General features: G+C 46.6%; 1 protein-coding gene across 1 annotated transcript in view; it reads right to left on the bottom strand.

The window, feature by feature from the left end:
- The window catches only part of LOC147100495 (ephrin type-B receptor 2), a 181,199-nt gene that overhangs the window by 103,278 nt on the left and 64,221 nt on the right, over positions 1-13,700 (bottom strand). The window contains exon 5 of the mRNA XM_085966793.1: positions 3,033-3,155. Coding sequence (XP_085822919.1) covers positions 3,033-3,155 — 123 coding nt within the window. The remainder of the gene's footprint in view (positions 1-3,032; positions 3,156-13,700) is intronic.

The following is a 13,700-nucleotide window of genomic DNA, read 5'->3' as shown; positions in this document are numbered from 1 at the left end:
TAGAAGAGGTCACTAGCATAATGGCTAGGGAAGGGTGTTCCTGGCAGCATTTAAGAAATTAGTAGTAAAAATGAAACTGCACGGAATTGGAGGAACCTTGTGAAATGGATCGGTAATTGGCTGGGAGGTAGGAGACCGAGGGCTAGAAATTCATCACGGGCGGTGGCGCAAAGCGGGCGGTATCGGATTGGCCGCCTGTTAGACGCAGCGTCTGATACTCAGATCCATTGACTGCCCGCTTTGCTAGATTTTCAATGCTTCTCTCCCCCCTCTGCTATTCTGCTGTAACCTCTGGACCCATCTTTTGTTTCTTTACTTGACCCATTACCATCCCCTTTTGCCTTGCAACATCATCCCTTTTTGACATTTAATCTCTCCTGCCCTCCACCCTATCACAGACCTTCCCTTTTGTTCTTGCCCTGCTCCCTGTCCCTGGCTCTGTACTTGCTTAAAAGCTTTTGGGGGCTAAATTTGATAGCCCCCCGAAAACAGGTGCGGGGATTGCGATGTGCGATTAACCCGCGCCTGTTGTTTCCGATGCAGCCCGCGCGCCAGCTTCGTGCTGCCTTCTAATGTACATGATCGCTGCGTGCAGCCAGTGCCTAACTGTGCTGCTGAGTGGCTGCACGCCTCATCATGGAGGCCCAAGTTTGTGCCATCTAGGTCCAGAGCTGCTTGAGGTCATCCTGCAAGGCCATCTGCAGCCTCCCCCACTGAAAGTCAGCAGCCTTCCACCAGCCATGTTGCAGCCACTGGGGCAGCACCTTGTAGGAGCAGTAGGACAGGCAAAGGCACATGGAAGACAGGCACTACAGGAATGCACTGGAGTGATTAGTTGATATTTGCATGCAATATGACGTGATTTGATTTATAACTTTGGTTTAGAATGTTTATTTTATGGTGGCTTTTATTGTAGCATTGTGGCCAAGCAAACGCTGTGATGGTCAGCGACAGAGGGAAGGTAAGGTGTTGGACTGTTGGTGAATGGGGAATTGGGGTTGCGGTTACTGATATCGCACTCGAATTCGTTCTGCACAGATAGCCCAGGCAGAAAGGGGCTGTCTAGCTTGCCTCCTCCCTTCCACTTCCTCTTTTCCTTGCTCCTCCTCCTCCTGCTTCTCAGCTGCTCGCCGTATCGCTATTGGCAAGGGCTGTGCCTTCATGATGGCGAGGTTGTGCAGCATGCAGCAGACCACCACGAACCTTGACGCCCGCTCTGCCGAGTACTGCAGGGCTGCTCCAGAGCGGTCCAGGCAGCGGAAGGGTTGGTTCAGCACACCGATGGTCTGCCCGATCACATTTCGTGTGGCAGCATGGCTTTCGATGTATGCATGCTGTCCACTTGGGCGTGGTTTGCACACCGAAGTCACGAGCCATGTCGTCAACGGATAGGTCTTGTCGCCCAGTAGCCACTCTTTGGTTAGTCATGATGGTTGGTCACAGAGTGAAGGCATCATGACCAATGTTCCCCTCATTTTGTTCTGTGCACGGTTGCTTTAAAATTGCTGCACGTGCGCGGTATCTTTTCCAGCGGCAACAGCTTATGAGCGGCCTGCGTGGGACCTCCCGATCGATGCACGGCCACGTGCCCGCGCACCTTAGGGAGAAGGTTGGTCATGACTGCTGCCAGGATACTGGGCATTGACCTGCCTGATTCACTGCCTATGGTCACACACCAGCTGGGGACTGAGGGAGTGGAATCCCTTTCGTTTGCGGTATATCTCAGAGTTGACATGTGGGGCCTGCAAAGCGACGTGCATGCAGTCAATGGCACCCTGCACCATGGGGAAGCCTGCAATCCTCGCAAAGCCGTGTGCTCACTCTGCCTGCTGCGCTCTGGCAAAAGAGAATGAAATGTAGTCAGCTCTCTTGGAATAGAGACCTCAGTGATCTCCAATATGCAACAGTGGATGGCAAACTGCAAGATGCTGCAAATATCTCCTGCTCCAGTCTTGAAGGAGCCTGACGCATAAAAGTTCATGGCCACGCTCACCTTCACGGTCACTGACAACACAGTTCTTGCTCTGCTCTGAGGTTGCAGTTGTGGCTGCAGCAGATGGCAGATTTCAGTGAGGACGTCCTTAGTGAAGCCCAGACACACTGTCCATCGCTGACGTTCAGGTAGGAGAATTCCCCTTTGAACACCCATGGTGGATATGGCCTCCTGCTGAGAGCCCTTTCCCCCCTCCTCCTCCTCCCTCTTCCAGCAGCTTGTCCTGCTCTGCCTGGCCTCTGTTAATTCTCCAAGTCATGCTGTATTCCAAGGGCAATGCATATTACTGTAGCCATGTCTGGCAGCAATTGGTTTGTGCAGAATCCTTGAAGTCAGGACCAAATCCTTCAGCACCTGCCACACCACTCCCTGTAGACTTTAGCAACGTTAAAGAACTCTCGAATGCATCAAACACCTCCACAAATGCAACAACAGCTGGCAGAAAGCAATCAGCAACTAACCTGAAAGTAACTCATAAGTGATAGCCTTTAAATAGCACTGGTGGCGGGTCCTTCCTGCTGCTGAACACATGTTCAGCTGTGTGTGTTTAAGAGAAGGGGCTAGCTGGAGCGTTGAGCACGGGCATCAAATCACCATTACACGCTGACTGACATCAAGATCTGCCTACTCTGCTTACTTCTGGCGGATGTTCACTGCGCGCGTGCTAACGCCCTCATCAAAATGGCGTCTGGCACGACTCACACCAGAAGTGTGCGCGCACACCATGGATGCCATTTTGAATTCAAAATGGCAGTCATAGCGCCGAAGTTTGCGGCCATTAAATGTCTAACATCTTTCAGTTCTGATAAAAAGTCATCGACCTGAAACGCTAACTCTGTTTCTCTGTCCACAGATGCTGCCTGACCTGCTGAGTGTATTCAGCATTTTATGTTTTTATTTCTAATCAATATTGGGTTGTATTTGCAACTCAAAATAGGTTATACTAGCAGGTTATACTAACCTGATGAAATACAGGAAATATTATCCCTACTACTTCTTTTAAAAAACACATAAAATAACTGTGGGAACAGATAGGTACCTGCGCCAATGACCTGTTCAATCTTCACACTGGATATCTCAATCTCTTTGGCAAATTCCCTCACAGCCTCATTGGGATCTTCATAGGTGAACGGGTCGATATAAATCTTCATACCAGGTGTCACTGCAAAGAGAAAGTTGACCTGTAAGAATACTGCTCCAAGGTGAACAATAAGATATTACAGCTGCCAGGAACTCTGCTGTGGGAATGTTCAGAGTTTTATTGATTGAAAATCAGCTGTGGCTCAAATACATTTAACGTCAGAACTGTTGCAAAACAAATGAACAAACCTACAGACCCCAAATATTCGCTCAAAATGTGTGGTCACATTTGAACTCTAGAAAGGTCAATGTGTATCATAACACATGTGCCAGCATTACCTAGATTTTAGAGTCTGAATGGGAGTTGGGAGTATAATGCATCACACAGTAGAGTATAGTCTGTCCTGAGTTTAATTAAAAAGATTTCAATGAGATTCTGAAGCAACGGTGCTTTCTCTGATATCTGTGGGCATTAATCCACAGGCACAAGGTCAGACTCCCCACGGACACCAATGGCACCCAGCTCTCCCCCCTCCATTGCCAGGCTCACCCCTTTGTGCTGTCAGACTGCTTGTCCAACATCCAGTCTTCACTGAATCTTCAGCTGTGGCTCAGTGGGCAGCACTCTCTAGTTGGGAGGGGCTAGGAGTGAACCAGGTGTTACTGGTTGCCTGATTGCAGCAGGGAGTTGGAGTGAGTTTGTAAAAAGTTGGTGGTGGGTTTTGGGGTTTTTGTTTTCAGGTTTGAGGGCCTTTTTGGCCCACAAAAACAGCCAGATGGCTGCTGAGGGGTCCGGAGCACCGTGCCCCTCAGAAGACAGTGTTCCCAAGAGGAATTTAATTAGGGAAGAAACTGTGGTTGGAAGGGAAAGAAAAAGGCCCAAAGATTTGGGCCGGGACCCCAGGAGGTTTGGAAAAGAAAACACGGTGGTGGTTGAGTGCGAGGATAAGGAGATACGAGCTTGGGATATTATCCAAGCGGTACATGAGGACTGTGGTGAGGGAAGCTGCTTTGCCTGCCGACCAAAGCCAAATGTTGGGTTCGAGGTGACGGTCAGTGGCCGAGAGGAGGTGGAAGACTTTTACTCAGTCTGAAAGTTGGCGATAAGTTCTCGGAGGTATCTCTGCTATATTCGGAAGAGGTGGTGGTCTCATTCGTAAACTTGCAAGTTTATATTGAGGACAAAGTGCTAATCAAAAAGTTAGAGTCGTGGGACAGTAAAATTTGCTCAGCAATAAAGAGGAGGTACTATCCAGGAACCCGGGTAGCAGATGGAACCCATTCCGTAAAGGTGCAGTTCCCAGAGGGGTTGAGGTCATTACCGTACAGCATGAAATTCGAGACACTGGAAGGAGTGCAGTACTTTCGAGTGCTGCATGATAACCAAGTGAAGGTTTGCTATTATTGTCTTGGACACGACCATCTTGTAAGAAACTGTCCAGACTTGTACTGTTATAATTGCGGCGAGTCTGGACACATCGCTCGGAGCTGCAAGGTGGCGAGCTATGGGGTGTGTCACAAAGGCCCCACCCGTTGTGAGTGTGAGGCAGAAGGAAGCTCTATGAGTGATGAGGAGATGGGAGAAGGAGCAGGAGATGTGAGTGGAACGGCCAGAGGAGCGGAGCAGTCGGAGGACACAGCTGGTAAATCAAAGAAGAAAAGAGCACAGGAAGAGGCAGAAAATTGCGGAGCAGAGAACAGGATGGAGATGGTGGAAAACACACCAAGTACTGTGGAAAAGAACAAAGACAGCAGCGGGCAGCAAGGGTCGAGTGCAGACTCGAGCCTTAATATGGTTCAGCTCTCCCTGAAGAATCTGGTGTCCGCGGGGGGAGAGGAGGCGGGAGCGGGGTGCATGGTAAATAAAGTAAGTACTCCAAAGAAAGACGGGGAGTCAGACATCTCAGTGAGCAGGAGGGGGCAAGACAAGGAGAGGGTACAAGAGGCAGGAGCCTTAAAGGGGCAGCAGGACGGGAGCGGCGAGACAAAGATGCCAGAAGGGAACAATATAAATGCGCCATTGTCCCATAGAGAGAAGGATCAGGGAGCAAGGGTCAGAGGTGGAGATGAGATCGAAGGGAGCGGCACTGTTGGAGAAACCGCTGGAGAAACAGGTGATGTATCTGACGGAGAGCAGGATTATGTATCTGACGAGGAGCAGGCACAGTGGGGGATTTTAATGTATTTTTATCTCGGATGGACATTTCCACCCAGATGACCTTTAAGGATGATAACTCCAGAGGGATGATTGTAAAAATGATGGCAAATTTAAATTTGAGAGACTTATGGAGGGACCGGAACCCCATAAAAAGGGAGTTCTCCAGAGCAGGTTGGGTGGGTGATGTTTTAAAACAGAGCCGAATAGATTTTGTGTTAATGCGGGAAGGGTTAAGTTCTGAGGTGATGGAGATTTATTATAAAAAAGTATTTTTTATTGATCACTCGGCTTTGGTTCTTAGAATTAGGAACAGCGGAGTTAAGATCGGTTCAGGGGTGTGGATTTTAAACAATACCTGAAAGAAATTGCTTATAAAGAAGGGATTATAAATATAATAAAGAATGCTCGGAAGGAACATTCCGAGCATTCCTAGAGATGCATTGGAGGGCGAAAGATGCACTAGATATTTTCTAGAGCAAGAGAAGCTGCGACAGAGATTATCGTTAATTGAAGAGTTGAAGGTTGGGGAGAAGATCATTCATGAAAGTGGGGAGATTTTAGAGGCGGCTAGCAGCTTTTATCAAGAGTTGTATACAAAAGAAGACATTTCCAATTTGGTGATGGAGAAGGTTACTGCTTTTATTGCAGAGGGTTTAAAGGAGGATGAGAGAAGCATGTGTGACAAAGAAGTAGGATTAGCGGAAATAAAAGTAGCAATAAGTGGAATGAAGTGGGGGGAAAGCCCAGGGTCCGATGGACTAAGTGCAGAATTTTATAAAGAATTTTTTGAGATTTTAAGTCCATTGCTCTTAAAAGTTTTTAAGGAAATTAAAATTGAGGGAAGCCTGGCCCCATCTATGAGGAGAGGTATCATAAGCTTAGCTTATAAAAATAAAGGGGATAGACGGGATCTGAAGAATTGAAGGCCCATCACATTATTAAATGTGGATTATAAGATCATGGCGAGGGTTATGGCAAATCGTTTGAAGTAGGTGTTACCGGAGATAGTTTGGCCCTCTCAGTCCTATGGAGTCATAGGCCGGGACATCGCAGACTCTGTGGTCTCAATCCGAGATGCGCTAGAGCTCATGGAAGAGAGTGGGAGGGAGGCTTATGTATTAAAGATAGATCAAGAGAAAGCCTTTGATAGGGTCTCTCATGAGTTTTTATTGAAGGTTTTGGAAGCATTTGGTTTCAAGGAAAATTTCATTCAGTGGATAAGGATTTTTTATTCAAACATATTTAGCTGTGTTAAATGTAATGGTTTTTTATCTAAGTATTTTCCGATACAGAGATCAGTGAGACAGGGTTGTCCCCTGTCCCCATTGTTGTACACATTGGTAGCAGAACCATTAGGTTACATGATGCGAAAGAAACAAGGTGTAGTTGGGATTGTGGTACCCAGTTCTGGGCTGGTGTCGGTGATACACCAATATGCAGATGACACAACCTTAACATTGAGAAATGGGGAGTCAGTGAGGAAAGCTATGGATGTAGTGGAGGAATATTGTAGAGCTTCAGGAGCCAGAGTGAATTATAGTAAGTCCCAATGCCTGGATGCAGGGAGGGGTAGGGGGGAATGGTTGGGGGAATGTCCCTTTAAGGTGGTGGCAGTTTTGGAAGTTCTGGGGGTGCAAGAAAGACAGGGATGAAGTGGATCGATTAAATTGGGAACCAAAGGTTATGAAAATTAAAAAGATTTTGGGAAGATGGGAAAGACGGTGGTTGAAAGTGCAAGGAAGAGCGACAGTGGTGTCTGCTCTCCTGCTATCTAAGCTATGGTACTTATTGACGGTGGAGGATATTCCTGAGTGGGCGGAAAAGTCCATCCGAGAGGCTTGTGTGAGGTTTTTATGGGAAGGGAAACCAGCCTTGGTGGCTACAATACGATCATTGGACAGAGAAATCAGGGAGGACTCAATTTCCCAGATATTGATTTGAAGAAAATATCCTTTAGAATCAAATGGGTGAAGAAATTTCTTCAGAAGTCAAATACAAGTTTTTGAAGAGTTGTTTTGAGCATTTTTTAAAATGAAGTGGGATAGGAGGGATGGGGATATTGTATATGGAATACAATAACATGTTTTTGAAATCGATTAAACTTCTCCCTACCTTTTATAAGGGGGTTGTAGAGACTTGGGCCCAATTTTTAAAAAGTGTGCAGTTTATGCCCAAGTGGGCTGAGGAATTTCTAGAACAGCCTTTATTTTTGAACAGGTGGGTCAACATCGAAGGAGAGGTTTTATTTAGTCAAGCTTTTATAAAAGCTGGGATTATATCTGTGAAAGATGTATTATACGAGGTAATTACAGGTTGGTTGCCGAAAGCGATAGTGAGGGACATGGTGTGGGAGGAGGATCAGGAGGTAGAGGAAAAAGCAATAGGAATCATGTATGAGAAGATTGTGAGGGCAATGCCATAGGATTGGATGGAAGAAATAAATGCGGAAATCTCCAAAGGAAGTAAAATGCGTCCTGCTTTTCCAAGCTTTGTACTGGAGAAAGGGGGAGAGTTGGTCCAGTTTGACAACTGTAATACTCGAGATTTCTATGAGGTATTTAGAGAATGGAGATTCAAGACACCTGCTGGTCAGGAGTTTTGGCAGAGTATATACCCACAGCTGGACTTCAACAGGATTTGGAAGGGAGTGTGGGCGAATTTTAAATGTCCAGAATGGATTGAACTGGATTTCAAATCGGTCTTGTGCAAGATTGGACGAGTGGAGGCGGCAACTTGCCCAATGTGTGAGACACGGGATGAGACTGTCCCATTTACTGGTGTTATGTCCGCAGTTAAATGACTTTAAGTACTATGTTCGACAGTTGTGTGAAGCTTTTTTGCTGGGTGGGGACCGAAGAGCGAGAATGGGAATCCCGTGGGACTCAATTTTGAGATGGGAATTGCAGGAGAGTCTGCCCGTGTCTAGCGGAGTAGCAATTAATTTAATGTTCAGTTTGGCTAGATTCGTGATTGTGCAAAGAAGGAATGCTCTGTTTTTTAAGGGGAGGAGAATCAATCTAAAAGAGTATTTTAAATATAAGCTAAAAGATCATTGTAAGGCTCTGTGGATGTTTTATTCAGAAAGGAAATTAAGGATAGTATTTTACAACCAATTTTTAAAGTACAATCGATTAATATATGTTACAGGAGACAAATTAAACTTTAGGTTTTGATGTTAAAATGTGGTGGCGGAATGGCTGTGCAGAGCAGCGGACTTGATTTGTATCATACAATGAAATGATCAAGATGTTGTAAATGTTCTTAATGTTCAAAAAAAAAGTGGGTAGCACTCTTGCCTCTAGAGTCAGAAGGTTGTGGGTTCAAGTCCCACTCCAGGGGCTTGAGCATATAAGTATAGGCTGACACTCCAGTGCAGTGCTGAGGGAGTGCTGCACTGTCGGAGGTGCTATTTTTCAGATGAGACGTTAAACTGAGGCCCTGTCTGCTCTCTCAGGTGGACGTAAGAGAACCCATGGCACTATTTTAAAGAAAAGCAGGGGAGTTATCCCTGGTGTCCTGGCCAATATTTGTCCCTCAATCAACATAACAAAAACAGATTATCTGGTCATTATCACATTGCTGTTTGTGGGAGCTTGCTGTGCGTAAATTGGTTGCCGCGTTTCCCACATTACAACAGTGACTACACTTCAAATGTACTTCATTGGCTGTAAAGCACTTTGAGACGTCCGGTGGTCGTGAAAGGCGCTATATGAATGTAAGTCTTTCTTTTTTTTCTTTTTTATCCAGCTCAACATTGCGAAAGCCAATGGCCCGAATTTTGCGGGAAGAATAATGGTGAGGCTATCACCGTTATTGTGGAGTAAACTAGACAGCAACTTCTAGTGTCTGCACATGTGCAGTTAAACGTGGAAATCAGGAAGCGGCTGTCCAATTTGCCCTGCTCCTCCACAAGCTTCACTCTAACAGTGTCTCCACGAGAGACTCGGCATTCAAATGCATGAAGGGCATGAAGCTGGCGTACTTACACTCTAGATACCCACTAAACACGCCAGAAAAAGGTTATGGCTTGTTCATTCAAGTCTCAGTGAATTTTTAACGGTGTGGTAAGTTTAATTGAAAATTTACTTTTATAAGTGTGCAGACTCATTTCTTCAGATTTTAATTATTGTTGGAGATTTAAAACAATAAAAATGTTTAATATTGGCCCGGATTTTGCGGTGGGTATGGCAGCATACTCTCAGAGTACACCGCCATACCTCCTTTGAAATTCACCGGAAGTTTGGGATTTTTGCATGTTCTTCTTCTTCTTCTTCTTCTTAGGCAATCCCTTGGAACCGAGGATGACTTGTTTCCACATTAAAAATGAGTTCTCAGGTGACTGATGAGTCCAATGCGGGACCTACAGTCTCTGTCACAGGTGGGGCAGACGGTGTTTGAAGGGACGGCTGGGTGGGGTGCTTGGGTTGACGTGCACTGCCTGCGCTTGGCTTCTGCTTGCTCCCGGCGAAGAGACTCAAGGTGTTCGGCATCTTCCCGGATGCTTCTCCACTTTGTACGGTCTTGGGCCAGGGATTCCCAGGTGTCGGGGGGGATGTTGCACTTTTTCAAGGAGGCTTTGAGGGTGTCCTTGAAGCGTTTCCTCTGCCCACCTGGGGCTCACTTGCTGTGTCGGAGCTCCGAGTAGAGCGTTTGTTTTGGGAGTCTCGTATTGGGCATGCGGACGATGTGGCCCATCCATCGTAGCTAAATTTTGCATGTGCTTGCGCATGCGCTAAATCCCGAACTTGCGGACTGTTGATGTACACCCACAAATAAGCAATTGCTGGCGCAGAGTTGGGCTATTTGCCCACCAAATGCCCAGCAATTGCTTACGGAAATGTTACGGTTGATGCAAACTGGTGCAGGGCCTGTTTGTATCAGTGTAAGGGGATACCTCAGGCACGATTTAAACAGGTTCATCTCGAAAATCATACAGTTTAACTGTATCGAAGCAGTTTTTCTTGTTTATGCAAAAATTTGAGTTTCAATGATGTCGATAAAATTATCAGCAAAATTACATTTTTAGTGGAGCTGGTGGAATGAAGCTAATTAGGAATTAAATTCCAATCCTGTAAATTGTAATTAAATCTGATTACCGGATTCCCTTCTGAAATAGGTAAAATCTAATTCTGTTTACTGATTGGAGGACCAGGCCCACGTGATCTCAGGCTGTGCCCCTGGGATCCGTGGGCCATTACGCTGCCCTCCATTACGCAGTGTCAGAGCGCAAGTTTTCGCAGCAGGGCCGCCATCAGGTAGGTTCGTATTCTTTTTGCAGGTCCGTGGAGCACTCCAATTTTTGGCTCAATATTTTTTTCTTTTTCTTTCTGTCTCTTTTATCTCTCGCTCTTAATCCTATCTTTCTTTCCCTCTCTTTATTTCGCTTCCTGTACATGATTTTACATTGAATTAAAAATTCTAGCTTATACTTCCTAGTTTAGACTTTGCGTGCCTCAGTCAGGATTCTTCAATCCGATTGGTTGAAGAGCCTCGCTGTTGCTTGTCCTGCTCACACACGCCACAGATCCCCTGTAGAGGGCGCCGCACCGCTTTGACTGTCGACTAACCTTAAGTCACAGTGTAAAAGCCCAAGTGTCAGCACAATGAATGGCAAACGTTGACCGCAAAATCTGGGCCATTATCTCTGGCCCCCCACTCCTTTGCCTCTCTTTACAACCTCAGCATCGTGTTTGACCAAGTTGAGCTTCAGACCCCGAATCTCTCCATCACCAAAGACCACTTCTTTCCATAAGTTTAATAGCATTGCAATGCTGGTCCTAGGTTTGGCAGTACTGTGATGGGTTTACCAGCGCAGGGGAATGGATTTTGCCAAAACTGTAGTGGGGTCCTTGGGTTATATCACAGCAGGGATTGGAGACCTTGGGTTTGGCAGCACTGTAATTGTTCCGCAATTGATTGCCACGGGGAAATCTGCATTCGGGTTATCACTGCATTACTGTGGGCACCAGTTCCACTGGAGTTTAATCCTGGCATGCACTATCCAGCTGCTCCCTGAAGGTATACTGTACGTTGAGAGCACCTCAGGTGGAACTGGCAAGATTTGGGGTAACTGACATCATCCTGCCAGTCTCACTTCATTCACTGACATCACCACAGAAGAGGGATGGGGGGTGGGGGGAAGATGAGTGCAAGAGGCAACATTCCCACTTCCTGCTGAATTGTCGAATGAGTACAAATAGTGGCGAAGACCTGGCAGAATCCTGTTCCCAATGAACTCCCCTTTCACCCCCAAATTACATGAAAATTGTGCACCTAAGGTAGAAGAACTCTAAATTGTTTCCAATTTCTAAGTACAGACCCTTAAGTCCTCTCCCTCTTTTGTTTCTGAAGTAAAAGTTAAACATTTGTTAAAGGTTTATATCTGACACTTTAGATTTACATTGCAAGTCATTTCAGGCATGCTTGAAATGTGCAGTCTGTCACTCATGAACATTTCAGTCAGTTGCCTCAAATAAAAGTCTTCAAGTAAATAAAGTTTACATTTTATCAAGTCTATATACTTCTCCATTATACTGCAAGAGAGCGGGCTTTACAAAGATCAGGTGTGGCCGCTCAAGCTGCAGTAAAAATTACGGAACTTGGTAACAGTTTGAATGTGAAACTTTACCTGAATAAGTCATTTAAGAAAACAAAGAAGCTTAGACGCTGCTTTTCCGACATCCACTATTGGATGAACAGACATTTCCGCCAGCTAAATATTGGGAAGACCGAAGCCATTGTCTTCGGTCCCTGCCACAAACTCCATTCCCTAAACACCAATTCCATCCCGCTCCCTGGCCACTGTCTGAGGCTGAACCAGACCGTTCACAACATTGGCATCCTGTTTGACCCCGAGATGAGCTTCCGACCCCATAACCGCTCCATCACCAAGACCGCCTACTTCCATCTCAGTAACATCGCCTGCCTCCCCGCCTTGCCTCAGCTCCTCTGCTGCTGAAATCTTATCCATGCTTTTGTTGCCTCTAGAATCGACTATTCCAAAGCACGCCTGGCCGCCCTCCCTCCTGCACCCTCCATAAACTTGAGTTCATCCAAACTCTGCTGCCTGTATCCTAACTCGCATCAAGTCCCGTTCATCCATCACCCCTGTACCCGCTGACCTACATTGGTTCTCGATCCAGCAGCGCCTCGATGTTAAAATTCTCATCCTTGTTTCCAAATCCCTCCATGTCCTAGCCCCTCCCTAGCTCTGTAACCTCCTCCAGCCCGACAAGCAGACCAAACTGTAATTATCTATCAATAAATATAGACTACGATAAGGTAAGGACCAAAGATAAAGAACTAAGATACCTAAACCGGGCTTCAAAAAGTGAGAGATTTTCCAGTCGCGTCCATTCGGCTGGGGTAAACAACGGCCGGGCCCGGTGACGTCACAGAGCAGCAGGTTGGTGATTGGTTGCTGAGTAATACAGTTTGTTCTTGCTCTCGGGTGAGTAAACAGCAAGTCATTTGTTTTACTTCCAACAAATTCCCAACTTCCTGATTTTAATTCAGGCTCTCAATAAACAAATAAATGAAAAGGATTAGAGATGGCAGGCCAGGCTGTGTGTCGGGGCTGTAGTATGTGAGAGTTTGTGGAGTCCCAGGTCTGCAGGAAATGTCTCTGCCTTCAGTCACTCGGGCTCAGAGTAATTGAGCTGGAGTGCGAATTAGAGACATTCCGAAACATAAGGGAGGGGGAGGAATTTCTGGATAGTTTGATCCAGAACACAGTCACACCCCAGAAGAAAGCAGGGAGCAGGGATTGTCAGGGAGCCGGGTAGCGGGGACTTAGGAGGGGTGAGAAGGAGGTCCCACAGACACTGATCCTGTCCAACAGGTACGATGGACTCGCTACCTGTGAGGAGAAGAAGACTGCAGGAAGGACAGCCAGAATGCAGACCAAGGCACCGTGGCTCAGAAGGCTGTCTAAGGTGGGGGGTTGGGGGGGAGGGGGGTGCCGGGTGTGGGTGCGGTGGGGGGGGGGGGAGGTAGGCAGAATAGAAATGTGGTAGTGAGAGGGGATTCTATAATTAGGGGGATAGATAGCATCCTCTGCAGCCACGAACGCGAGTCCCAAAGGGTGCATTGCCAGGGTAAGGACTGCATCATCAGCTGCTTCATCAATGACCTTCCCTTCATCATAAGGTCAGAAGTGGTGATGTTCGCTGATAATTGCACAATGTTCAGTTTCATTCGCAACTCCTCAGATAATGATGCAGTCCGCCCTCGCATGCAGCAAGACCTGGACAACATTCAAGCTTGGACTGAAAAGTGGCATGTAACATTCGCACCACACAAGGGCCAGACAATGACTATCTCCAACAAGAGAGAGTCTAACCACCACCCTTTGACATTCAACGGCATTACCATCTCCGAATGCCCCACCATCAATATCCTGGGGGGGTCACCATTGACCAGAAATGTAACTGGACCAGCCACAAATACTGTGACTACAAAAGCAGGTAT

Source organism: Somniosus microcephalus, chromosome 25 (genome assembly GCF_052327205.1).
Source record: "Somniosus microcephalus isolate GS21.2 chromosome 25, FLI_Smic_1.0, whole genome shotgun sequence".
Classification (NCBI taxonomy): Eukaryota; Metazoa; Chordata; class Chondrichthyes; order Squaliformes; family Somniosidae; genus Somniosus; species Somniosus microcephalus.
This window is presented reverse-complemented; position numbering and strand designations above follow the sequence as displayed.